This window comes from Haliaeetus leucocephalus, unplaced genomic scaffold (assembly GCF_000737465.1).
Source record: "Haliaeetus leucocephalus isolate CR32 unplaced genomic scaffold, Haliaeetus_leucocephalus-4.0 Scaffold162, whole genome shotgun sequence".
Taxonomy (NCBI): Eukaryota; Metazoa; Chordata; class Aves; order Accipitriformes; family Accipitridae; genus Haliaeetus; species Haliaeetus leucocephalus.
This window is the reverse complement of record NW_010972598.1, coordinates 9,957,722-9,985,321: the sequence shown is the minus strand read 5'-3', so window position 1 is coordinate 9,985,321 and position 27,600 is coordinate 9,957,722. Positions and strand designations below refer to the sequence as shown.

Genomic DNA, 27,600 nt, shown 5'->3' with positions numbered 1-27,600 from the left:
CCCAGCACGAGTCTGGCCCCCCCCCCCCCCCCCCCCCCCCGCCCAGAGAGGGCCCGGGGTGGGGAGGGTTTTTGGCGGTGCCAATCCGCGCGCCGGGGGGGTGGGGCTTGTGGCCGAGCAAGGAGGCCGGCGCGAGGGGGCGGGCGCTGTGAGGCAGCGCGAGCGCGGAGGGGAGGCCTCGCTCCGGCTCCCGCTCCCGCTGCGCGACGGCCCTGTCGTGCGGCCCAGCCCCGCCGCAGTCATGATCCACAGCCTGTTCCTCATCAACGCCTCGGGGGACATCTTCCTGGAGAAGCACTGGAAGAGCGTCGTCAGCCGCTCCGTCTGTGACTACTTCTTCGAGGCGCAGGAGAGGGCCTCGGAGGCGGAGAACGTGCCGCCGGTGATCCCCACGCCGCACCACTACCTCCTCAGCGTCTACCGCCACAAGATTTTCTTCGTCGCCGTCATCCAGAGCGAGGTGCCGCCTCTCTTCGTCATCGAGTTCCTGCACCGCGTCGTTGATACGTTCCAGGTACGGCTCGGGCGGCCGAGCAGGGGGAGCGCCGGCGGGGCGAGGGCTGCGCGGAGCGGCTCTCTGCTTCTGCTTTAGCCGAGGGGTTAGTTGTTGATGTGTGCCGAGGGGGTTAGAAGAGGAAGAGCCCCAGGTCACTGCCGTGTGGTAGAGGAGAACGGGGCGGGGGCGGAGAAAAGGGAGACCCTCAGGTTAGCGGCAGTTAGTTTTCTCTTTTTCCTATCTCTCAATTCTCATCCTGCACCTGCGAGTATCTAAAGTGGGTCTCGAGGGCTTGTGGCGGTTAGGAAGGCACCGCCGAGGATGACAATGGATTCAAGGTCCGCCTGTGCTCGCAGCGAAGGACCTTCCAGCAATCAAGATTTATATTTCTGTTTCGCAGCCTTGCCTCTTCTAGGAGCTGTGAACTAAGACTAAGCTGGCCTTGTTCTCACGAGGAGTTCTTGTGATTCATAGCTGTGCGCTTTAGTCAGTTAGTGGCAACCTACCCATGCACTTACATCTAGTGATATTTCTTGGAAGTGTATTTGCTTCGTAAAGAAGCGAGTCAAAGGAGTTGCCCCAGAGCAGCCATATTCCCTCTGTGCTACAGCTGACATGACTGCCAGTCAGTTTAGGGAAATAGCGAAGATGTCCGTCTTTTGCCTCCCAGCAACAGGATTGTGTAGTCTGGATTTGAAATGTCTTGTGACCAGCATCCTACCAGAATAGAGGAAATGTGGGTGCTTGGTCAAATGAGTATCATGTGAGCTTTTGCTTCCAGATGCCAGTCAGAATGTGAGTGTAAGCTGAGTTATGTTTCACTGCATTCAGGGAGTGGATTGGCTGTTCAGGCCAAAAATGTACTATGTCAGTCACTGAGGTCTTGTTTTTTGTGAGGGGATGAGGTGTGAGTGTGTCTTCACTGGCTTGGCCGTATGTTAAAATTTGGTATGTCTGAAAAAGAAACAGTGTAGTGCAGGACTAGGGGTTCTCTAGTGTCACAGTTTACTGCTTTGCACAGGATGCCTGGTCTCTTTAATTGCTGTAAGTAACTGGAAGCTCAGGTTTGTGTTTGCGTGCACTCGCTCGCTCTCCAGAAAGATGCATGAAGTCCCCATAGAGTAAAACTATGAATAAATTAAATGTTCAGTTTTAAAAATTGCTGAATTATTGGGACTGCTTCCCATAACATATGCTGAATCTTGAAAGATGTCCACTTAGTTTTATATACCTACATTGTGTTACAGATTTACAGTTTGACTCGGTATATTTTTACTGCAAACCTTAATATTGCTAATTATTGTTTTGGAGTAGGAGCTGAAGAAACAGTAGAGGAATCAAGCTGGGGAATAAACTGGTCTGTGGATCTTTTATGATTCACGTTCTGAGGTTCTGCTTTATACACCTCTTAAATTATGAGGAAGGAGGGTTTTGTTACATGGATAGAATTATTTTTCAGCCTTCTCAGAATATGGGACTTCTGCTGTTAGTCTAATACATCTTAGTATGTGTAAGCAGTCTGTACACCCCAAGCTGTATCAGAATGAAAAAACATGGGTAGCATGTTAATGGACTTCAGAAATGTTCTCCTGTAAAACAAACATGGACTTAGGTAAATATGCAGAGGGTTTTAAGCTGTGCTTCCCCTATATTTCACATAAAAATAAATTCTAAAAAAATACTTACAGAATTGAAGTTAATAATTGTACTATTGCCTATCTCTATGCGAGCATTATAACAAAAGTACATGAAGAGCTTTGATGCGGAGTGGTTGAATTCCTCAAACAGCAGTGCTGCATGGTTAAGATATTGAGAGTACTGTAGGTAAAGACTAGGGCAGCTGAGGAAGTATATATAATACTGGAGTCTAATGAAAGGCATCACTGCACACAAGTCAGTAGTGGCTGCGGGAACTAAGTTTTGCTTATTAATATTGCTGCTTAATCGGTTGCTATTGAGCCACTTTCAAGTGCTAATTAAAACAAATCTCATAGCTATCAAAGGGAATCTTGTTATATAGAAAAGAAATAAAAGCATATGATGGTGTGGTGATTTGCCAGCTTGCTGGGGCAGTGGCAGCGGTATGCTTAGAGTTGTGCATGTCTGTTGGACTGGTCAGTCTGTCTGATGTGCTTGTACTAATACATGGAGGTTCAGTGTTGTTTCACCTCCTCCAAGAAGAGGCTTGATTTATTTCTGTGTGGGACAACACTGAACTGAATGATCACTAAGACTTCTTCAGAGATTGTTAAGTAATTATTTCTTTTGCACAGGATTATTTTGGTGTCTGTTCAGAGCTGATGATCAAGGACAATGTTGTGGTGGTTTATGAGGTGCTAGAGGAGATGCTGGACAATGGGTTTCCATTGGCAACAGAGTCCAATATTCTTAAGGAACTGATAAAACCTCCCACTATCCTGCGAACAGTTGTCAACACCATCACAGGTACAGGGCAACAAAAAGATAAACTGGGGAGGCCATGTGGCAATATTCCTGCATAAGTAAATTAGGATATAGCTGAAGAAAATTTAAGTTGTCCCATACCATTCTAAACCTCAGCATAGGTGTATTTAGGGGGAGTCCTGTGTTGGTCCTTTGCTTTGAGGTTCCTTCCAGTTTCAGCACCAGCTGCACTTTTTTTTTTTCTTTTTTTTTTAACTGAAATGGACAGATTACATTTCTAGTTACAGCCATGACATGACTTCCTGGATGAGTTAGTTTGGTGTGGGTTTTTTGTTGGGGTGGATTTTTCTTTTGTTTTTTAGTTATACTTCCCCATGCCTTATTGTGGTATGTTTTAGAGTTGGATGTAAGAGAGATGTAAATAGTAGAATACAGTGAGTCTGGAAGAGTAATTCCTCTCCTACAAAGAGATAGAGGTTCTCTTTCTCTAAGAGGGGATTAATTACAATTAAGTTATATCAGGCCAAGGACTTGTTCTGGGGCACTGTCTAACTTTTGCGGTTGTTGTGATTGCCTTTGTTTTTCCAGGAAGCACTAATGTGGGTGACCAGCTTCCTACTGGACAGCTATCAGTGGTGCCTTGGAGACGTACTGGTGTAAAATATACCAACAATGAGGCGTATTTTGACGTGATTGAGGAGATAGATGCAATCATTGACAAATCGGGTATGGAAGTTGCTTCTGGCTAAGATGACGGTAACTTGTCCTGATAGTGCCTGAAGAGAGATTTAGGTTCTCAAAGAAGGGTTCCCTCATCTAAGTGTGGGAAGCTCTATTCCTATTGTTACTCTGGACTGCTGCCAACTTGTAGGTGCTATTCAGTCAAAAACTTTAGAGAGGTACCAAGGTTTTCACTTATCCTTGTTCCTGAGGTCCTGTAAGCAATTCTGTATTGGGAAAATAGAAGGTGAGTGAAAATTGCGCATAGCACTGTCTCCTTAGTTTCATGCACCTTAGTTTTGTTGGAGTTGGCAGCTATTGTCATTGGCCATTAAAATGGACATTGCTGGTGTGTACAAATGAGAACCACTGACATCTTCTCTAGAAGTCATTGGGAATGAGAAAAACATTGAGTGGGCAACATAATGAGCCATGACATTTCAAAAAGATAATAAATTTCCTTCCTCCCCATTGCTAGTTTTTCCACACACATTGGGATTATTTTGATCAGGTTCACGTAACCTCCCATATTTACTGTATTGTTGCAGGTTCCACGATTACTGCTGAAATCCAGGGGGTGATTGATGCTTGTGTCAAGCTGACTGGGATGCCAGACCTTACCCTCTCCTTTATGGTAAAGCAAAGCTCAAGGACATATCTTTACTTAAGTATTTTGAAAAGGGTTTCCCAGCCCTGCTACTAGGATCTCAGTCTCACGCTGATGGATTCCGGTAGATCAGAACTTGGATATGCCAAACAAAAAGAGAAAGAACTGACAATGGAAACTCATAGTGAACGTCAGCAACTTTGAGCCTAAAGGTTTTATATTCAGATTCTTTAAAAGTGTTGTTAGTCTGTGCTGTGACTAAGTTTCTGAGATACAGTGGTGCTTTAGGCAGATATCCTGAAGGGCCATCTTTTTTATGAGTATGTATCAATGTAATTGTTTGACATGACTAAATTTTCTGAAATAGGATAGAGGTTCCTGAGTACTGCTATCGCACAGATGTACAGCATCAAATAGCTTAACATGTCTGAATGTAGATACCTTCAAATGGACAGAGCATGTCGAATGGTAGGCCCTTCATGGATAGAAGACTGAGAAGAAGAAGAGGTTATTTTAAGTAGTACTGCCTTCACTAACCTTGTGGCTTTCTTTTATTTCAGAACCCTCGGTTATTGGATGATGTCAGCTTTCATCCATGTGTGCGTTTTAAACGCTGGGAGTCAGAGAGAATACTCTCCTTCATTCCACCTGATGGAAATTTTCGCTTGCTCTCCTACCATGTCAGTGCTCAGAAGTAGGTGATGAATGTAGTGCTGTGAATTAAGAAATTTGGATCTTCCTGGCTGGGGGAAGGGGGAGGGGTGGGGAAGAGGAATTGCTTTTAAAGATCAGGTGGCATGTGGTGCCAAATAAAGTAGAGGTGCATGGTAACTTGCACTTTTCCTTTTTTAAAACACGTTTTCTCCTTGTTTGGAGCAGTGATTCTGTCATTTCTTTTTGGTCAGCCAGCATTTTTCAAAGACTGGTAGCAGATGAACAGGCTAGAGAGGGAGAGAATTAGGCAGTAATGGAGTAATCAAGCTGTTGATTCTTAAGTTTATAAAAAAACTTTTAGAATAAAACAAGATAGTTTGGTAATCTTGGTTTTTTGACATGCCTTTTAATAGAACTACAAGTTCTCATCTACTGTTTGCACTCTTTTCTAGAAGCAGCTTACCAAGTAGTAATTGGGGTTACAGATGCTAGAGCGTTTTCTTAGACTTTGTCAGACTTATCTCAAGTAGGTGAAAATGAGTGGGGAAATCCAACCAAAAGCACAAACATGAAGTTCAAGTACTGCTGCACTGCCTGGAACTACTTACCAGCTTGCTTGCGACATGCAGAAACATTCCTCATCCTTTGCTCAAGTCTCCTGTTGTACTGGATGTAGTTACCTGTTCTGTAGAGAGGTCGAAAACTATGAAATGGTAAGCTTGATTAAAAAAAGTGTAATTAAGACTTGAGAACAGGATTCTGAGTTTGCTCTTAGATCAAACAAATGAGCATAGGATTTCCTTCCCTTTTAAGGAAATTTGGTTTCCAGTGTTTTCAGTGTAGAAGGCAAGGACTGAATCAGGAAAAGCAAAGATGAAGGCAGGAGATTAACCAAGGACTTTCTGTTCATGTCTTTATTCTAGCCTTGTGGCAATTCCTGTCTATGTTAAACACAACATCAGTTTCCGTGATAGCAGCTCACTGGGACGTTTCGAGATCACAGTGGGGCCAAAGCAGACTATGGGGAAGACTGTAGAGGGAGTGATGGTCACTAGCCAGATGCCAAAAGGTGTCTTAAATATGACCCTCACGCCCTCTCAGGGAACACATATCTTCGATCCAGTTACAAAGGTGAGAGGAAAGAGAGAAATTAGATTTTTTTTTTTTTAATCTTTTTTACCTTTCAGCAAATGAAGTTGACCTGTTTATGCTTACATGAGCATTTCCTTGAACACTGCTTTTCTGAAGGCAGTATCTTTTCTTGGGCTAAGAACTTTTTCTGGACAATTGTATACTAGAAGTTGTCTTAATCCCCACAACAAATAGCTCAGTGTCTGGGTGGATTGTAGTTCCGGTTGCTTGGTGTTTGCAGAAAATCCAAGAACTGGTATTGTATGACGAGGCATTAGTCTGGTGAATGCTTTACAAACTTCTGCTTATCTAGTTGTCATGCCTAGCGCTGCAAGTTAGACTTGGTCCTTTGCAAACACTGAGGATTTGGGTTGGTTAGTGGGTTTTGATTTGTTTTGGGGTGTTCTGGTTTTGTTGTTTGATCCTCTGCCAGAGTTCACTTTTTTTTTCTTCTTGCAAACTTAAATTTGGTGGTTTACCCACAGTAGAGCCTCAAGCAACAGTGCTTCAGCCACTTGGAAAGGAGGCAATTCTGCATTGTTTTTGTCACTGTTAAACATAAGAAGTGGGGCCTGTAGCACAAGCAGTGGAAATATCATTCATGGTAGGCTTTTTGTTTTTTTGGTTTGGGGTTTTTTTTGTGTCCCCCTGGAAAGAGAGAGGGAGAACAATGGTCCGAGGCAGCTGCTCCTTAAGCCTGTACTGTGTCCAATATGAAAGGCAAGATACTAAGACAAAGATGTTTTCCATAAAGAAACATTAAAAGCTGTCATTGGAAGGGGACTCTTCTTTAGACGGTGTTACAGCATTTCTGTTTCAATGCTGCATTTTCTGTTCCTTGAAGTTATTGTCATGGGATGTGGGGAAAATAAACCCCCAGAAGCTGCCAAGCCTGAAGGGGAGCGTGAGCCTGCAAGCTGGGGCATCAAAACCAGATGAAAACCCCACCATTAACCTGCAGTTTAAAATTCAGCAGCTGGCTATATCTGGTAAGTGACTGTCAGGTAAAGCAGCTGAATATTCTCTGTCAGTGCTCACTCTTCACATAGCTGAAATAGCTCTGCAGACCTTCTGAAGTACATTCTATCTGAAACGTGTTCTTCAAGTAAAACAATTGTGTGCTTTGACTACAGATACACAGACTTGTTCTCTCGATGCTCTGTGAAACAGCCTATCTACATTTCCTTGCATTTTGTGCTAACAGACGTATAAAGAATTTTAGGGTATGGATGTGTTTGTAAAGAATGATTCTGACAATGAGCAGTCAGAGCTTTTCTCTGTTCTGTTTACTGCTTGCTAAAACTTTCCCTATGCTTTCTGCACCTCTAGTATGAGCTTCTGTTCCTTTATCCTGAAGGACTGTCTGCTTTTTTTGTGGCAGCAGTTAGTCTTATGCTGTGTTTGTTTGCCTTTAGGACTGAAGGTGAATCGCTTGGACATGTATGGGGAGAAGTACAAGCCCTTCAAGGGGATAAAATACATGACAAAGGCTGGCAAGTTCCAAGTCCGAACCTAGAGGATCCTGATAGTGAGGAAGAGCACTTTTCTGTTTCTCCTGTCCCTGGCTGTTGGATTCAGCCTCTTACCCCATCCATCTGTTTAGGGTTGCTCCCTTGCCTGTAGTAACATGAGCAGGAGAGACAGTGCTTAGGGTGCTGGGGAGCAGGGAGAAGTAAGGTTGACCTGGAACCATCTCATTCCTAGCTGAGTCTGAATTATTTGGAACAGTGGTAAATGGGAGAGGCGTTCAGGTCCCTTGGGATTAGTGAGTCAGCTATGTAAGCTTGTATCACCTTCATTTTGCTGTCTTCAAGGAAATTCTAGGCATTTATTGCCTTTTGTAACTCCTCTTCCTTATATTTTCAGTTGGCTTTTTATCCCTTTGTAGATGATACAAAGTTGAATTTCCACAAACTTCACCTTTAGTGTGATGGTCCGGCATCTGCCCTTCTCCATCACTTAGCATTAGGGTGGAGAGCTGTATAATTCTGGGCAGCAGAGAGATCACCTAGCCATTCTGCCTCAAAGGGACTGGAAGAAGTGGAAAGGTAGATTGTCCCACCTAGGATGGGATGTTAAGAAGTCTGAGATTGGGGATGGTGCCACAGAGGGAAGAAGTGGATGCTTTTTCTAGATATTTCATAAGCCATCTTGGTCATCACGTATCTTGAATCTCTGGATATAGACTGGAAAGCCATCCAAATCTTAGTATGGAATCCTATGAAGAGCTGACTGTAGCACATATGATCTTGTAGCTGATGGGTGGTGACATCTGAATGTAATTCTGCTTCTCTTATTTTGTCAGTATTTGAAGGTAGGGATTCTCCTAGCTTCTTTGGGGAGTCAGGGAAGAGACAGAGAGGGAGGAGAATTTTTGTGGAGACATAGCACTCCGATGGAAACTGAAGCTGTGGCTAAATGAAGATGATCTCCCTAGTAACTTGTTGGAACCTCTTTTTGTCTCTGCCTGCCTATTACAAATGAAGGTGATACTGCTGTTCTCCTGCTCACTGATGTCTTTGAGATAATTGTGTCCTGGTACATTTGTAGTGTTTCTGGCTCTCCTACCTCATTCCAGTTCCTGTACCAATCAGCTGCTCTGCAGATGGATTCAAGCCTATGCTGGATTTTTCACTGGGACTATCTCTTCTGCAGGAGCTGTTGCTGCATCTGCCCATTCCAGTCTGTGCTGCATCTCTCTGTACAGCATAAATATGAAATGAGAGGCATCTGCACTGTTCGTATTGTCTGTAGTGTGCTCTTTGGCCACTAGATGCCAATGTGTTTTCTCTGTGGTAGCAGAACTTGTCCCTAAGCTGCTGTACCTGTGACTACAGCATCTGTCAGGTGGCTGTGGAGTCCAGCACGTGCAGTTCATGCTTGTGAACAGAACAAGGTGACCCTAAACGAAGGATAACATACATTGTGGTTTGCATGCGGTGGATACTTGCAGTGAATGAGTGGCATCTTGCTTGTGGAATTGCAAGTTCTAGTGCAACCGATGAATGCCATAGCAGGTAGCCTTACTGCTGAGCATGTTCAGTGCAAATATAACCTTCACCAAGGGCATCAATAAAACTCATTTTTACATGTCATCTGTGTCATTTCAGAGTGGTTTTTGTGGGCTTTACAGGAAATACATTTGGTATTTGAGGAGGAAGGTAAATTATGCCAATTGGATTGTGGATATTGGGTGCCTTAGGGAGATAAATGTCTTTATGCAATTGGGATTGTAAGCCTGGGACTAAGTCACTGTCTGAAAAGCTAAAATTAATTACTTTCTTGGTAATTTTTCTTAGTGTTTCCCAAAAGGAGTGCTGAGCTCCTCCTAGAACCTCTGTGAAACTATCTTTAGGAATGCAGCTGAACCATTTTTGTTTACTAGGTTGTTTACTAGGTAGGATTTTGGGTAGCAGGCTAAGGGCTGTGCTTCAATTACGAAGACAATGAAATACCTCTTCACCTTCCTGCTCCTCAAGTACTGATATTGTCCTTTGGCTTTGTAGCTTTGTTTTTTAAAGTATCTTTTCTTTCCTGCTGAAGTGATTCATGTTATTTGAGATATTGAAAGGCTTCTTATATGCATAAGGGTGTCTGGCCCTTATGACAAGCTTTCTGTATCAGTCTGAGGTGACTGCAAGTTCCTATGGAATGAAAGATGAAGCAGGGCAGAAGAGGGAAGCAGAGAGCAACATCAGTGAGGTTAACTTGGTAGGCAATATAGGGAGTTTTGGGGGGAAATGTGAGGTGTAGCTGTGTACTTCAGATACAATAAATGCTGATGTTGACTTGGGTTCTTAAAGAACTTGAGTGCGACAATATCAACTGCAAGCAGATGGTAGTCATTGTCTTAGACCTTGTCTCAAGATGGTGCTGCTCTGTGCTGGAAGAGGACAAGAAGGGGAAAAAACAGGATAAGGAGGAAAAGCTGATGTTGTAGAGATGGAAACCACTGCTGCGATTTTTATCAGGGAGGGTTGTAATGGGTAAACAAGCCAGAGAAATGTAGTTAAATGCACTGAGCTAGGTGGCAGCTTTTGAGAAATGAAATGCAAGAAGTGTAAAGTAAGGCTGGAGAATATAAGTTCTAGTAATTGGACTGGGATTTGGTACATCTCCCAGATTAAGGGTCTGTTACAAAATGAGGGATAAAGAAGCATTTGGGAAAATGTGGAGTTGGTTCTGGGCTCTCCTATCACCTTGGATATTTCATGTAAGGGTATTTTCAAGGAGCTGGTAACAGCTGTGATGTAAAACTGTTCTCTGCAACTTATGTTTCTGTAGGATGTATTTTTCTAAAAGATAACAGTATCAGGTGTGGTTCAGTTATATTTTATTGGTGGCTGTTAGATCACATCAAGCTCAAATAATGTATTTAATAGACTGTTTGAATTGTGGAACAAAAGTTGTGTTCCTGAGGACACTCACCTGTGTTACTCATTGGAACAGTTTTGGGTGTTTTACAGGCTGCAAATACTTGGTAAGCTTATGAATGCCAGGATAGCAAGGCACAGCAGCACTTCAAAATAGGTTTAGGGGTGAGGAATGGAAATTAATTTGTCTTTTTCTCAAGGTTAATAATAAAATACAGTTAACAACAACAAAAAAATCACACCTAAAAACCTGAACTGTGACTCTCTCTTAATAAACATCTTGGTGTTTTTTTCCCCTTCCACTGGCTGGAATATGGGACTCACTGCTGAAGCTAACTGGACTTATAACACCATTTCTCTGAGGACATTAGAGATGATCTCTTTGAGGTTGGTTTCTAAGCTGGTAGCTAGAAAGACATGGACCATTTGTAAAGTTGCCATTTATAAAACCCATTTGAGAAAGAATGGGCGTCCTTACCAATCTCTCTTCTGTACTTACTATATAAGCTTTTCTATTTGACTAGAGGCTGTGCTAGTAGATCACCAGAGAGCTCCTTAAAACTGTGAGAGTAAACATGTTGAGTTACAATGTTTTGAATTTCCCAAATAAAACAGCCTAGTCTTCTAGCTACAATGCCTGATTGATACTAAAGTTAAAACTCCTTTTGTAGCCCCAGTAAATTTTTTTTTCTTTTGTAAAACAGTAGCCACACCTGCTTTCTCTTACTTTAGCAAACAGTTGGACAAGAGAGAATCTCTCAAAGAGGCTTAACTCTTAGGACGTGCATAGATACCACTTAGCATCACATGGCAAGTGCAGTGCAAGCAAGTAATGCTTGATTACTGAGACTCTAGTTCACAGTGACTTGGTTATACCTGTCCTGTCTTCTGTTAAGGGACAAATGCAGCCTTGTAACATTTGGCTTGTGGATGTAAATCCAGCAGGCACCTAAAACTGCTACCATTACATTTGTCCTTTGTTCTGCCCTGCTGTGCTAAAGAGAGAGCTTTTGCTTTCCTATCAGATGATAATGCACAGAAATTTAATAGTCAAAAAGTAATGTGTTGATTCTGTGGCAGATAAGGCTGGTGTTAAGATTTTTACCTATTCCATATTTAAATAAATATTTAGTTCCTACCAGGAGGAAAAGCAAGGGGAAGAATAGAATGTCCCAACAAGCATGCCATCCTGGATTTGCTCAGAGAGTTTAAGCTCAGATTCAGTTAATGAATCGGTTCCAAACTGAAAAAGCAAGTAGTACATTGATATGGAAATAAGCAGCCCATGCCTGCAGCTTTGCTCTTTCTATTGGAGTCAAGCTGAAACCAGCTTGAATAACCAAAGTAAAATGGTACAAGGACAGAGCTTAAGCCTGACTGGAACGTCTTCCAAATTTACAGCCAAATAAGGAGGAGGGAAATTAAGTTTTCAGGAAATCTGTCCTCTCTGCCTTCAGTTTACACCCATTCCCAAAACAACATAGCTGCTCATGGGATGCATGATGTTCTCTATTGGTTTATTCTCTTGACCCAAAATTTATTTTTGATTGTACTAATGTGATTTGATGCAAGTAGAAAGCTTGGGGATGTCGGGGGTAAAGGAGTGTTAGCTTCTGATAACCTGTAATAGGGAAAGGAGAGTAATTTGAGAATGTGCCCTTCTGACACACTGCAGTTTGTTTTCCTCTTGTACTGAAAGTCATAAGCATCTGGACAAACGGGAAGCCCTGTCAGCATCCTTAAAACACACAGAAGGAAGCTGCGAGAGCATGGCCACAAGACTGTGGATGGTTCATTTTTCTTTCTCAGGGTTTCATGTTGTCCTGAATCCAGTCAAGATAACGATTCACATTTGTGTAAACGCCAGGTATGTCTTTGCGGCCACAGCCTATTCCCCAGCTGATGATTCCAATTAGATACATACGATCATCCTTCATACAGACCAGAGGCCCTCCAGAGTCACCCTACAGAGAAGTAGCAGGTTAGTAACAATCTCCTTTTTTGTTTGTTTTTGTGTTGTTTTTTCCCCCCACTGGCTTTAGTGGTGCACTAATGTCTACAGAAATACCCTATGTAGTACGCTCACAAACAAAGAGCTCTTAGTAACAGCACTTTCACATAAGCCACTTTTGTGTTCCAGACTCCCTTAATGCTCCTCTCATGGGGAGAGACCCCCAAAAAATGTAACTAACATTAGAGCATCTAACTTTGTATGGTGCTTATTTATGAAATGTGGGTGAGACGTTGATAAGAAGAAAAAGAGGAATGCTCTTATTCAAGCTGTAAAGATCCAAGGTGTTTTATACTGCTGTAACAGTAAAGCAAAATTATTAAAGAGCTGTTTAAACAGAAAGGATGTGGATTGAATGCATGCCCTCCTTTTTTCTTATGTTACAGCTGCTCATTCCCCACCATCTTTTGGCCTTTATTCTCTTTTTCTCCACTTTTCAGTATAGCAGCACCACCTTCCTCTTACAGAACCTCCTGCTGAGTGTTTTGCATGCTCACATAAGAGAAAATATTAGGAAATGCTGCTGAGGTGGAGTTTCCTGCTCAGTTTTGTGTTATTTCCTATATTTGGGATTTTCAGTTTGTATTGTTCTTTTTTGCTTGTTTAAGTGTGGCCTGCTTTCCCAGCTATGAGGGGCAGGGGAATTAAAAAGAAAGAGGAGTCAGCAGTTCTGTTCTGTTCAACAAAAGTTTACTAGAACTTCCATGTAGCCAAATGCAGAACTTCTTTAAACTATTTTCTGAAGCTTTTTGTTTGGTTAGCTCAGACTATCAAGGACAGACATAAAAAGAAAAGAGGAACAGAATTGGGCTTACCTTGCAGGCATCATCAAGGTGCCTTGTGTCTCCTGCACATAACATATTGTCTGTAACTGTCCGGTTGTCTAGATGCCGTGTTGTGCACCGACTGGCTGGAAACAGTCTGACGTGGCCTTCCTTCAGGTGCTCTGAATAGAATGGAGAAACTGGAAGAAAAATTACAGTATAAATATGTATACATGTCTGTGTATGTGTATATATATATTTTTTAAAAATTGCAGTTCAGGTTTTGTAGTTTAGGGGAAAGTAAAAAGAAGTAGCTGGGGGGGGGGGGGGTGGGGGGAAAACCTATTTCCTTGCCAAAGGGTCTTTTTTAATTCTTGGGGGTTCTGCTTTGCTATTGAGAATAGCTTAAATCTAGTTGAGAGAGAATATTGCTGCTTTAGCAAGTTTAAATGCTAAAGAGGTTTTTGTAGGCTCCAAATTAAACACTGCTGGGTTTCTTGGATGGATAAGCTATCTTTGCACAGTTACATCAATCAAAATGAAGTCACAGGAGGTGCCTATGAAAATCACTAACTGTATGAAACAGGATCCTGACTTTTTAGTACTATACTTGCGCTAACAAAAATCAGATGCCTTGTCGTACACAATACTGAGTAACTGGATAGGAATGTACGCTTGTATTATGTTGGAATGGTAGGGATTTTTTTGTTTGTTTTGGATGTTGGTTTTATTCTCCTGCATAGCTGCAATTGCACAAAGATGAAATTTGGCAGGATTGTTGTTTTTCAGTATAGTTTTGAATTACAGTTGCAGCATCCTTTCCCTCTCAAAGAGTTTATCCTGTACTCCCTGTAAGCAATGCTGAGGACTAGCTTTAAAAGCACTTTGAAAACCCTTTATGCCATACTTATATGTTAAATCTTCAGGTCTGTTCCAAACCCCCTATGGGTTCAAATCATAATTAGGTCTTTTTATGGTGGATGCTTCACAGTGTCTGTCTCAAAGAGTTTACAAGTTAGAGAATAAAAAGAAATCAGTAGAAAGTGCCAGTAAAATAACAGCTGGCTTTTTTTGTTTGTTTTACATGTAGGTCAGCATATTTATACTTTCAGACAGGTTTTATTCCTGTTCGTTGTAGCTCACTTTAAAAAACATTTAGCCTTTTAATTTATATCTGGGATTGTTACTTCTGTAGCTTTTTTTTTTTGTTTCCTTATCACTGCACAGCCAATGTATCTTTGAGAATAATGCAACTACCTCCAACTGTATAGTATATTCAATCTTGACAGAAATGTATTTCTGTCAGAATGACAATATCTAAATGTACTCAGTACAGCAGAAATATGGCAGCCCTGATTGCAAATTTTCTGTTTTTCCTACCTTAATCATTGTGCCATTTTTTTGTGTTTCTACTGTTGGAGAGTATCAGGGAAGACTCTACTAGCCCATGCAGCTGATAGAACTCAGATGAATGAAATAACTTAGACCAAAACTTGTTTTTGTGTATCTCCCACTTATGCATATATTTTGTGGTGCTGACATAAGCCCACATAATAATTTGGGGGGTCGCACATTACACCATGCTAAAGGCTTGAATTCTTTGAGGGCAGGGGACCCAAACTTTGGACATAGTATATTCTGTTTACATGTAGACATGTATCTTCTACTTACATTCTTCGTTTTTGCCATAACCAGAGATCTCGCATTCAGTCCAGTCAGGCAGCTGCAGTTCTGGTGTTGGGAGGCAGGCAGCACGGACAGTGTCTGTTTCAATAGCACAGTCTTCTGCATCCGAGTTCAATTGCAACAGAGCTGAAGAGGGGGAAAAAAATCCCCACTTTGTTAACCACAAACTTGAGCCAAATGTGACCTTTCCAGTCACGAGGTCAGAAAAACTCTTACCAATATCATTGTTGAAATTTTCTGAGTCAAATCTCTGATGCACAGTGTAGTTCTTCACTTGAAACTTCTGTTCATTTTCTTCGGGTGTTGTTCGGGAAGTCCTACCCAGCACAATCTTCAGCTGATTTGTACTAAAGCTGAAGAACAAGAGAGTCTTACTTTCTTCCGAAATTAACTGGACTGGACCCTTCCCCTGAAGATGTGCTGTTGGAGCTTCTGCTTTTCTTATTTTAACACTATTACTACTTCCTTACCCAGGCAGTTTGACCTCAAGTGTCCTATTTGCCTTCGTTTTTGCGCTAATTGCTTACAGCCATCATGGCAAAGGTCCTCTGCCAGCCCCTTGCTGTTCTCAAGTTTCAGATGGCTCTGCATCTTTATTGACAACTTTGTTCTTCAGCTATTTGATACTCTGCTATGGTACCTTAATGCCATGCTGCTAGTTTGCCCAGTAAATGCCTGTCTGTAATGCTCAGTGCAATTAACTATATAAAGAACTTTTTTTCAAGTCTTTTACCCTTCCTGTAAGGCTATACTGGATGCTTCCATTTTCCATACTTTTTTCCCCCAGGCAGTACTGAATCCTCAACTTACCCTTCCTCAAAACAGTGAGCAGCTGACAAGACCCAGCAGGAACTGATCAGAATTCCTCCACAGAGGAAGTGTTCTCCAGGAGCTCGGCGATACTTCACAAAGATGGCAGCTTGCCATGGGTGAGCTGCAATGTCTGCATAGGAGCCACCTTTAATCCTGTACTGGTGTACTCTGCGCTGCCGTAAGCCACAGGTGGCTGTGGATGAGAAATCCAGAAATAGGCTTTTTGTTCAGGAACTCTTGCTTTGAGTTTGGGTTAAGAGCCTGTTAGTCGTCAGTGCATGTTGAGGCAGCCTGGCATGAACTGTTTAGTATCTGACTCATTCCTGTTTCCTAGGAAACTTGTATTCTGATTTGAAAAATACAGTAAGGAAACCCTGCCTTTTCTGTCCTCCATTTCTGCAGTCTTCCCTCCTGGCAGAGAAAAAGGCACTTCTGTGAGAGTGGAGCCACAGAATCTCTTTCTATTCCAAAAAAATAGAATCTCCCTCCCCTCCCCCCCGCTTTTATTTTACTGTAAGAGGCTTGAGTTTAATAGAAATGACATGCAGAACAGTAATGCCTCAAAGAAAGACAAGAATCAGGAGTGCTAGGATCCTTACAGCAAGTAGGCACATTGCAGTACTCCCATGTGAGCTGATTTCCTTTCAGTACATGGCACCAGGGCTTGCTGTCATTGTCAGGATTCCTGCAGCACAGGAAAGAGAAATGCTATTTGTATTATCAGATCTGCAGGGAGTTTGGGGAGACCTAAAGGTGGCAGACTGTGACCTGAGTGTACTCTTTTTGGTTTTTCTAGAGATACAGACGGCCCTAGGGGCATGTGGAATTTGCATTTGTGGAGTCTGATGTTAGAAAAGCATAGATAGGTCAGGTGGAATAAAATTACTATTGTCAGTGAGCTTCATTCCCAGCAGTAGTGTATTTCCTGTGCTTTAATAATCCATGTAAAAGACTAGAGAGAACCCTGCCTCAAGAAAGTTTGGTGGGATTTTTTTAATTCTATAACTGACTACATACCGGCAGAAATTGTGACTATCAAGGCCCAGCTGGTAAGCATCTCTTCTCCAAGCAGTATATATCTTGTTGACAAGGATTCGAGAATTCCACCTCAAACAGGTAGCTCCAGAACTAGTAACACTGTGGCTGCCTCGGTAATCTGTGCCTCTTCCAGATTTGCAGTTGATGTTCCCAACTTCAATAAGAAAGCTGCATGTTAACCAATGGATGTGAACCTGTCAGCTGTCCCTAACTGTGATTTCTGTCAAGGTATCTATATATTAGCTATACTCACCTCAGTCTCTCAGTGTCGTAAATATTAAAAGCTTAAATATGATTTAACATGAGAGTCTCAACTTTTCAAGCTACAGAAATAGCACAAGTCCACAGAGAACCTTTATATATGCAGTGAATCACGGAAGCTCTAAAGTCCATTCCCTGTTCCCCTGCATGTACCTTTTGAACAGGAGGGCACACTGCAGTGTTCCCAGATGTACTTTCCCCCTTTATAGATATAGCACCAAGGTCTGGAATCCTCATCTGGGTTTCTGAAAGAGTTATGATATTATGCATCATTATAAAGCTATTGTTATTAGTCCCGTGTCTGCCATCTAATTTGGTAACTTAAACCTGCTCTGCAGTGAAGATGTGGACTGAACCATCAAAAGTTGTTTGGATTCCTATTTTAATTATAAAATTGTGGAGTACATGGAGGTGAGAATGAGGCAGCCAGTAGCTAGCAGGAGTGGACAACTTGTTTGTGCAGTTGAGTTCCTGTGCAGGAAGCACTATATTTTTAGAGTTTTGAGCAGGATCTGGAGCTGCAGGAAACTGGCTTACAAAGGGAGTTTTAAGCATGGAGAAGGGACAAGGAAAAGACTATGGGGTGAGAGATGTATACATTTTGTAGTCTGTCATAAGCATCCAGTGTAGGTAGATCTGAAGTTCAGATATGTCGACAGAAGTTGCAATTGCTGCTTATGGGCTGTGTCATATTTGCACCTGTGCAGCTTGTTCTCTGCTTGGTATTAGTTGCGAACAGCCATTCCTTGGCTCCAAGCTCTTAGAATGGGCTGATTCCTGTGGCTCTGACCTGTGTGCTATCAGCCCCTCACCTGCAATGGTTGTGATTGCCCAATCCCAGCTCGGCAGCATCCTCTCTTCGGCCACTGTACATCCGGTCCATCAAGGCATTGCTATTCCAATTTAAACATTCAATTCCGCTCTCTGTCACGCTCCATGTACCCCTGTATGTTACTCCAGCATCTTTGTAGCACTTAACTTCAGTGTCTGAACAAAAGGGAAAAAAATGTTACTATAAGGACAGCATCCAAACCTCTGCTTCCCCAGTCTCTGTTCTATTTAAACTTGGCTCCCAGATGTCTTGTCTAGTAAGTCAGTGAAAATGCCTTGCCAGGCAGACTGCAAAGGTCTTCAGCTCCAAAATTCAGAGTTTTATAAAAAGACACTGAGAACAGCCCAGGTGTCCTTCTTAAAAGTTCTTTGTAGTATTAGCTCTAGAATAAAAAGAGGCGACTTAACAGAGAGCCTAATATACAGCAGCAGCTTATGGGTACCTCATCCTTCTGCACTGCATAGCTAAAACCAGTAGCATTGTTCACAGTAATTGACATGGTATACTCACCTATTTCACACTGCTTCCCAGAGAAACCTTGGTGGCACTGGCAGATGAAGAGTTGTGGGGAATAATATGCCTGTGAACACTGGCCCCCGTTGTAGCATTTATTTCTAATGCAGGCTGTGGAATAAGCAAAAGCCAGGAAATACTGTTAGATTTCACATAAGTAAGAAGCTGGCAATGTATACCCATCTTTCCTCTCCTGTCAGTCTCCTTTATCCTGTTCTGTTTTTCCCTGCTTACCTGCTATTGTCATGTGCTTACAGTCTTTTTGTGTAGTGCTTACATTCTTCCTTTGCTCTATTCTCTCCACATACACTATTAGGAGCCTTCCTCAGCCCCTCTTAGTCCTTCCTCACTCCCACTTAGTCCTGCCTGAGTTGGTATATATTAGTATTTTCATTTCTATCCTATTCTATTTCAAGCCAAATTTTCTGTGTGATAACTCCTTCCCTGACAGTGGAGTTCTTCTTTAGGATGATTAGATGGACCCCAGCATTTCCTTTCTCTTTTTTGTCTTCATACTCACCTCTGACAGGCACAGTGTGGCAGCGACTCCGACCACTGTCGCACCTACAGTATTCTATTCTGCTCCCTGAGAGCCTCAGCCAGGTCTCCCTGTGCTGGTAAATTTGTCCAGATGAATTCTCTGTGCAAATGGCTGTAATAGAAGAAAGAAAATCCTCTTTTAGAGATTCAGGGAATAGACCTGGCTGAGCAAAAGAACTCCCTTTTTTTACAGGAGAAAAGTATCCATGATAGAAGCATCTGTCTAATGGCCTGCCCTTTTTCCTTCTCAGTTCACTGTTGTCCCATCTCTCTCACTGCTGTGTTGCTGGATGTACTGTTCCACTATTGAACGGCCTCTTTTGCTTTGAAGAAGAGCAGAGGGAGGGAAAAACTTTGAGCTGTGGATTGTTATTAATGGTCTGGTATTTTGCTTTCTGAATCTCTCATCCAGATAACCATGACAAACAGCTTTCAGGCTCCATTCCCTCAGCATCATCTGCTTTCCCCTCCTGTGTTCATAAAGCTCCAGGTAACACGGTTGTAGTTTGCCTGGCTTACCTCTAGATCTGGCTCCCCGTTTGAAACGCATGCGTAAGCCCTGCAAGCAAAGAAGTTTAGTTCCGTGAGTAACTGTTCTCTTCAGAAAACTGAGAAAACAAGTGCCTCCGAAGAGCCGGTCCCCTTCTTGAGGTCTTGTAAATGAAGGGAGCTCTGAGCAACTGTCTGCCATCCTTGTCAGACAGTACAGCAAAAAGTGCCTTTAGTACCTCAGCATGGGTACCGAGAATTGTAAATCATTGAGTTGCCACAGATTACCAGGTGATTGCTTGTCATATGAGTGATGTGAACTCGGGATATGCTCTGCTCCCATTGTGCGTCATTATGTGCTCTTGGGGCATTGCAAGTGCTAACTAAAGCTTGACAGCTTTCTGCTATTTGAAAGAGGTTCAAGCAAATAATTTCCAGAGAAGTAAATTTGAACAAGCAGTTATTTTTGCTCATTGCCATGGAGTTTCCCCATAAGCCTTTGTAGCTTGATTACCTTTGAGAGATATGTCTCCTGCAGCCAATTAAATAAAATATTTTGGATAAAGTTTTAAGGAAGAAACCAATTTAGAAAGCTGTTTTGATCAGGCCACAAGAGAAAGAATAACATAAAAAGAAAGAGGAAGGCTGGGATAGTAATTTTTTGAGAAAGAGACTAAACATTTTAGAATTGTGTAGGGTTTACTCAAGCTGTGCAATGTGAGGCTTAAAGTGAGGGGACATGGGAACCATCGATGTCCAGTTTTAAGTGAGAGTAATGATGAAGGTGATGACAATAGAAAGAAAATTAAAGGGTGATTGCAATGGAACTCTTACTAACAGTGAAAGCTGACAGTGAACAGATACACCAAGAAGATGTGGAGAAGACTTGCTTACTGAAATGAAAACCAGCCAGGATAACACTTTACTGGAAATCCCAGCTTAGAGGTAGACTTCTTTGTAAGGTTTTCCTTCCTATGATTTCTAGTGACATAACCAGCTTCTCCTTCTGTCTGATGCAGACAGCTGGAGTTGACAGTAAGGAAGTGCTGCTGAAAACACAGGAGGATGATGGCAAAAGCGTTGATGCATTAGCCTCTTACCTGGCATTGAGCAGTCATGATTGCTCCCACCAGCAGGAGGAGACATGGGAGTTTGCTTGCCATTCTGAGTGTTTTCCACATCACCTCCAAATCTCAAGTTAATCTATAGAGACAAAAGAAAAAATAAGATGTTGAACAAAGGCATTTTTACAGTGTGAATGGAGTTCAAAGTTGTAAGTTTAAATAAAGTTTTTAAATTATGAAAATTCTTTTTACATTAAAACACACTTTCTACTCTGCAGTTCTCAGCCATCTGGTCTAGCTGTCCTGGTGTCCCTGGACAGGGAAACTGCCACGTTGGACCCAGATGTGTTTTTACTTGATAAATTTAGAAACCCAACAGGCTAAAGCACATCGTTTTAGGTCTGGAGGAAACTCGGAGAGTGTTTCCTGGGGAATAACACTGGTAGAAGTAATTTCAAGTCCGTTTTCCCAAGTTTACTGGAAGCCAACAGTATCGTGTGTGTTATTAGGGAGATGAACTTTTCTAATAGAGGACTGCAATGCTGATTGGAAAGTGTTAATTGAGATTCAGGTTAGTGAGGCCTACCTAAGAGATCTCTTGCACAAAACCTGCTGAAGGGTCAGCCTGTGATAATAGTGGTTTAAGAGGATTTGCAATTTCTGCACAGACTGCTTCTTTGGGTGTGAGTGAGGGCTTCTCGCTTTTGTAGAGGATGCATCAGCAAGGAGACTTTTGCTGATGATAGGTGGGGACAGCACTGCTATGTCTTTGATTTTTTAATATTTCTACAGCTTCTCTCCAGCTGAGCTTTTAGTTTCTACTATCGTCATATGCTTTCGCTAAAAAGGGGGAATATGGCAGTTGGCTGACAGGCTAGCTTTTGGTCTGGTTTTCTCATTTATTTGTTGCAGGATCTTTCCATCTATCACTTCTATGCAGTCACAACTACATCTTGTTCCCTCTAATCCCTTCAGCAGCTTTACACTTCAGACAAAGCCCTCTTCCGTCCCACGTGAAGAATTTCTGCTTCCTCCAGACTGATTTACCGAGTCTATCTCCTACAGCAGTAGTCTCAGGAGAGAACCTCCAACAATCTCCTATAGGAGATCACTAGCTGGTATGGTGTGGCTGGGGTTAAGAATGAATCTGTATTTCTGCCTCCATTCATCTCATTTGCTTTGAAAAACTACTTCTCTCTTCACTCACCAGAGGTTAATTTCCTACCTGGTGAAATTGCTGGTCTGACCTGGCCACAGATAGCTATAGGAAGGACTTTTGGGTACTGTGAGCCATCTATATTTCCTCCTACTGTAGCAAAGTTTACTTCTGTCTGGCCTTGAGCAGGCAAGTTTCTTGGCAGAAGTGTGAATTTACATTTCTGTAGCCACCGACTGCAGCAAGATATGCTACCATCTTGTGCCCTGGTTTCCCCTCCCCCAGTTTGTTTCCTGACAAAGCAGGAAAAATTATTTCTTTTACCAAAGTGGAGTGCCTTGTGTAAGTGCTGACTGGTTTAGGGCAGCCGCTGGGTGGAGAGAAAATTCTGAGCAGTGGAGGGTGCACTCGTAACACAGCACAGTCTTGAGCGTATACAAAACTTTACTGCTGAAATTAAGCAACACAGGTTTTTTCCTGTGCTGTGCTAAATGCCATTTCTAGTTTCATCCTCACAGCAGAAAAATACACTGGATGTGACAGACAAAGGCAGTGAAGGGCTTTCCGAGGTGGTCTGTTGCCTATGAAGGCAATGTGCTTTGTTGTGCTCTTCTGGCTCCTCTGTTAATCCCTGTAGGAAAAATCCCCGAGAAGACATATTTTGCCCATTCTTTTACCTTGGTGACCTTGTAGTAACTGTAAAAGGTCAGGCAAATGTATGTGTGTAAAAGAACTCCAGTAAAAAGAACTCCTGACCTTAGCAGTATGAGTTTTGTAGCTAGCAAAGTTCTGTTTTATATTTAGAAACACTGCTGAACTTGGGGACTTTAAATTAGGATTTATTGGTACACCAACAGGACTCTTGGTGGAGGAGAGGGGGGGCAGGGAGGAGGCTGTTCTTCATGCAAAACTTAAATTAGTAAGATGGATACAAATGATTATACAGTGTCAGAAGTTCAGAAACTTAGTGTCTGTGGGACTTTTTGGAAACATGGCATTAAATAGCAAGGTACAATACATCTATTAAAAACTGGGAAGGTATTACTGATTTTCACAGCTGAGTAATAGCTTTTAAGGAGTGGAGTTGTTATTATGTAATCTGAACTCTTACAATAAGACAAATAACTTTACAGGTTTCCTGACCTGAACCCATAATTTTCTTCCTAAAAGTAACAGTTACTCCTGCATGCAGTAATAGTAGCTCTTTTTTACAATTGAACGAGACATAAGTAATCATCAGCATGAACAGATTTAGCATGATCCTCCATACTAACCAAGACTGCTATAGCAGTCAGTCTAGACGGCTGAGATGATGAATCATGAGAGCGTGATGTAGATGGGAACCCCCCTGCTTTGAACAAGTCCAGCACCAGAGGTCCATTTTCTCTCTTCCTTTAAAAATATAACGCCTCCTATACAAACCAAGAGCTGGGAGTGAGGTAGAGTGGCAGGCAAGAAGATATAATTTCATTCCCCAATCTCTTAAGATTGCTCTGCAGTTCCAAATCTTTGAAATAATATTCAGGCGCTGTCTCCCACACTATCAGCTTTTTATCATCTACATTATGTGATCCCTGAGCAAGTAGAAAGCTAACCCAATTATTTGAGAAAACTACTACTTCCCGAAATTAGGAGCTCAGACTCTGTTTATATAAAGCCAGAGAAGGCAGCTGGATAAAAGCTGGTGAAATTGGAGTATGACAGATGAATGAGTCATAAATAGGGATTCAAGGCTAAAAAAGGGAGAGAATTTGTTTGGGGTTTTTTTTTTTTAAAGATTTGTTCAAAGAAAATGCAAAAGGCACAAATTTTCCAGTCTCTGAAGCAGAACTGGGAGTACAGCAGGATAGTTTAGGCTGTGGTTTCTCATCAGTAGACTGCACAAAGAAGAGATTTAAATTGCAAGTCAGACTGAAAAGATTCACAGGAACAGCTACCCGAGAACCTCAGTTACTCCAAATCTTGTCTTTAGGTCACATCTTGATGATGAGATCCTTGTAATTCAGAGCAAGTCTCAGGGATTTATATTAGTATGCAGATTTTGTAGTATACTTTTTGTATACTTCCAAGCCTTTTCTCACCTCTTAAGAAGCATTTTGCTTTGTATAGCAAGCCTTTTTAAAAGTTTTGAGAGTGATTTCCAACTAGACATTGACTTCAATTGAATCTGAACTAAATCAGCAGCTTTCCCGAAGCTGAAGTGGATGATCTGAACTGCTACTCAGAGTTATTTGGTTGCTGCTGTAACCCTGTGTTACATTATCCTTACTCCCTGCAGCTGTAGCTCATTATTGGAGCTATGCAGGCTTGTGTTCTGAATCCCACAGTGGCAAGGTTTTAACTTGCTAATTGTTAGTACCACTGGTAATCTTTGTTGCTATCTGTGGAGAAGGCTTGAAGTTCTTACTGACAGCTTTAAGAAAAGAGATTCTGCTAGCTAAGTCCTTGTTAAGGAAAGGTTCATTCAGTGAAACTGCCTTGTTAGAATTTCTCTCTGGGAAGCACCATAAAGAATTGTTGAGACCTCATTTCTGAGGTACCTGCTAAGATGCCCCTGAAACAAGGCAACACTGGTGATATCTGAATTTTTTTTTCTTTTTTTTTTTTGTTCTTGTGGGAGAACAGAGTGGCAAAGCTGGCCTAACTAAAATCTTGGAGGAAGTCCTAGCTGCCTGAAACCAGCAGGAAACTATAGCTAGTTTTCAGGAGGGGGGGTGAGAAACATCTTTTAAGTTTAAAAAAAAAAAAAAAAAAAAAAAAAAAGGCAGCCTTTCAGTCTCAGAGACTGGCATGAAAGGAGTCCCTATTTAAAAAGCACTGCATGGTTTAATGAAGTTTATGGTTGTAATCAAGTTTAGCCTATATAGTCCACTATACAAGTGGATTCTAGTATTATATAGCATATTGTTATACTGCAGAACGTGACAGATAGTTTCCCTAAAGTTGTCTTGCATTGGATGCCACATCCTTTCTTCCACTTATTTCTGCTGCCCCTGTTCAGGCTAGCTTATCTCATAATGCTGCAGCCCTTCCCTGCTCCTTTCCCCCTCTCAGCGGGGGGGGGGGATACTTGTCCATCCATTGGTGGCTGCTGTCCCACTATGCATGGAAATCTTGTAACAGATGTTGCCAGATGTGTATTTTCAGTTTGGGAAAGGTACAACTTAGGCCAGTCAATTGGAATGTTCCGAATGATAAGCCCTATCAAACTGAAACCATATGGCTGTTTGAAAAATACCATGTTTACAAAATTCCAAGCAGAAACCTGCAAGCAATGTGCTTTCTGATAGGGCTCTCCTAAACAGTTTGTGCCTTCTGCTTTCACCCTTTGCTTCCTCTCTGATCAAAAATACTCTAGCAATAAGCCAGAGGCCTAGATGTGGTATTCTGACACTTTGATTCTATGCTTCCAGGTACATGAGGACATAAAGATATACGATGCTCTAAATTTATCTCTCTTTGCTGAAGCATCGGCAGCAGGAATACTTTAAATCCCACATATTAATTTATTATTAATAACAGCCCTTCTAAGCAGTAAGAGTTTGAGTATTACCTTACCTATGTGGAGTAAGACCTAAAAAAGGGATGTATCTTATCAAGGTCAAACAAAAAGTCATTAATAGAAATTAAAAGTAGCTTCCCCCCCCTCCGTATGCCTCCCAATAACCTTAGTATGTCCATTCCAGAATACTTTGGTTCTGAATCTATAGCACTAATAGCTTTCTTGCTGATGAACAGCTATCTTGATCTTCAAGCAAAAGACTGCAGATCCTTGCTGCCTTTTCCTGCCTTCTGGAGAAAGTGCTTCTGTATGCCTTTTCTAAACTGAGCAGATGAATATCAGACTCGTAATAATTAAAATGTAACAATGGACAGACCTCTGCTTTTGGGGAAAAGAATTTAAAAAACAAAATTAAAAAGTAGGATTCTGTAGTCTTCGAAAGCATCAGAGGAAATGGGTATTTCAAAATCTGGCTTTGTTTTGGGAATTATTCTCAATATTTCCTGTGGTTTTGGCCACATTTGAAAAGAAGCGTGTTTAGGGAGAACTGAAGACCCGCCCTCATTCCTCTTTGTCCCTCCATTATCCTGGTTGGGAGCCTGGGGTGAAAGGCATAGTCTGATTTCCTCCTAGGAAGACAATAAAGTATCCTTTCACAGCTAGCTCCTTGGTCTCTCCTTACCATCAAGATATTTGTCTGTAACTCTTTCTTTAAGTTCTTTTACTAATGTTCTTTGTGCAGAAGACTCCTCCCTGCTAACTGGTCAGAGCCTGAGGCTGTCAGCCCTCTCCCTGGAACAGCTGAAGCTCTCTTGTAACAGCTGAAAGCTAGCAGCTTTACCCAGCATCATGAATCTCTTCAAAAGCTGAAAGGCAATAGCTCAGTTAACTACCCTGGGGCTTCAGTGGAATTTATTAAATAATAATATTTAATAGTATTTAATGGCAATGCCATTGATGTTGAAAAGGGGAAATGCACTTTTTGAAACAGGTGCAGAGTAGTACCTACCTTTTTGCTTTTTCTCTTCTGTAGTCTGCTGATGATTTCCTTTCCACACGGGTCTGGTTTTGTGTTTTCTGCGTCTCTGCTATGATCCCTCTGAACAGCTCCTGTCCTACTTAGAACTCCACTCGAGGGGGTGGAGACTCCAGAGGGCAGCAGGGCGTGCTTTCCCTCACCCCCGCCCCTTCCAGAGGATCGGGGAATGATCCGGGACAGGGTGGCTTGTGTCCGGCGTACCGGGGAGTGACTCTGTGCGGGACAGGAGGAGAGCTTGCTTGCTGAAGTGAGCGGGGCATGCTGGGTTTTACTGCCGGTTTGTTTTGTTCTTTCTCTCTTTCAGTCAGACAGCAGATTCAGTCTTCAAAGCGGTTTTTTCCCCATTGAACACCTTAAGCTTCAGTGACAGTGAGAATAGTATGTATCCCTTATGATGAACTGTCCCATCGTGCTTCTAGGAATGCGAGGGGGGCAGTGCCCCAAGTGAATGCACAAGTGTATTATTTCTAACATGACCAGAGGTCTGCAATCTGTAGACTTAGTCCTGGTGCTGAGAAACTCCTGTTTCAAGCAAGAGCATAGTGTGCTGTGCTCTGAATGGCATCCGTTGAGAATCTTTGGCAGAGAGACCTTGACCTGTATGTGGAGCAAAGCATGCCGTGAGCAGTGCCACTGGGAGAAGAAATGGTCAGGGGAGCTCTAAAGTTAAGTGGGGACAATGAGCAAAACTTCTAAGGATCCTTAGGTAGAAATAAGGAATAGCACGTTGAGGACTAAAGAGTTAAATGTTGGCTGATACTATCCATCCTAGAAATGAAGATCTACTCACCAGAGTGCGGTCACGAGGTCCTAGGTTATCAAAGTGTGGGAGACAAATCTGAATGATTGGTTTTAGAGCTGAACTTAGAGCTGGGTTATGAAAACTGTCAGTGATGCGATTGTTACAGTAATGGGTGTGCCTTTTAGGAACTGATTCACAAGAAATCAGGTTCCTGATACACTTTTGTGTAAGCACAGACGTAAGAAATGGTATGTGAGGGACCTCCATCTTGAGGAAGCAGCTGCACAGAGTCCTCAGTTGGGAAGCATGGCAACGGTTATTTTGCGTATTGGCAAAGATGAAACCCTGGTTGCTCTGAATGCTTAGCTCTTCCCTGTATGGAAATCTATGTCAAGATTATCACATGTATTTCTCTGAGAGTCACAGTGCTGGTGGTAACATTACTGCCATAAATCTGACTGAAGGGCAGCTGTGTTTGGTTCCAGAAGGGACGCCCAGTTCCTGAGGAAAAAGATGAGTGAGCAGGGGCTAATTTATATTATTTTCAAAGGTAACAGCTATTTGCTACTGGACTTCTAGATCAAAGACGCTAACGAACAAAGCAATGGCCGTGGGGGAAGATTTCAGAAGTTGTTATTTCCCGGCTTTTCGCAGCTTAAGGACAACCATAGCTGTCTGGAAAGCGTGGTGTGGGTGCCACCTGTAGCGCTTCACGTATTTTAGGAAAGCCAGCAGCAATAGCGTCTCCTCTCTCGAGTACCATCTG

The 27,600-nt window shown here is 42.2% G+C and overlaps 2 protein-coding genes across 2 annotated transcripts; one reads left to right on the top strand and one right to left on the bottom strand.

Moving 5' to 3' along the window:
• Positions 1 to 60: 60 nt before the first annotated feature.
• AP3M2 (adaptor-related protein complex 3, mu 2 subunit) lies at positions 61 to 12,114 on the top strand. The gene is made up of 8 exons (XM_010562712.1): positions 61 to 514; positions 2,770 to 2,941; positions 3,488 to 3,625; positions 4,168 to 4,253; positions 4,787 to 4,920; positions 5,804 to 6,011; positions 6,856 to 7,000; positions 7,427 to 12,114. Exons 1-8 carry the CDS (start codon positions 242 to 244, stop codon positions 7,525 to 7,527), a joined length of 1,257 nt encoding a protein of 418 aa, XP_010561014.1. The 5' UTR covers positions 61 to 241; the 3' UTR covers positions 7,528 to 12,114.
• Positions 10,682 to 26,191, bottom strand: PLAT (plasminogen activator, tissue). The gene is made up of 14 exons (XM_010562713.1): positions 26,063 to 26,191; positions 20,432 to 20,534; positions 19,362 to 19,401; positions 18,823 to 18,954; positions 18,300 to 18,413; positions 17,770 to 17,944; positions 17,111 to 17,202; positions 16,676 to 16,850; positions 16,258 to 16,343; positions 15,656 to 15,851; positions 15,062 to 15,198; positions 14,831 to 14,971; positions 13,211 to 13,359; positions 10,682 to 12,348 (listed from the first exon to the last, which is right to left on the bottom strand). Exons 2-14 carry the CDS (start codon positions 20,510 to 20,512, stop codon positions 12,190 to 12,192), a joined length of 1,677 nt encoding a protein of 558 aa, XP_010561015.1. The 5' UTR covers positions 20,513 to 20,534; positions 26,063 to 26,191; the 3' UTR covers positions 10,682 to 12,189.
• Between the last annotated feature and the right edge of the window lie 1,409 nt (positions 26,192 to 27,600).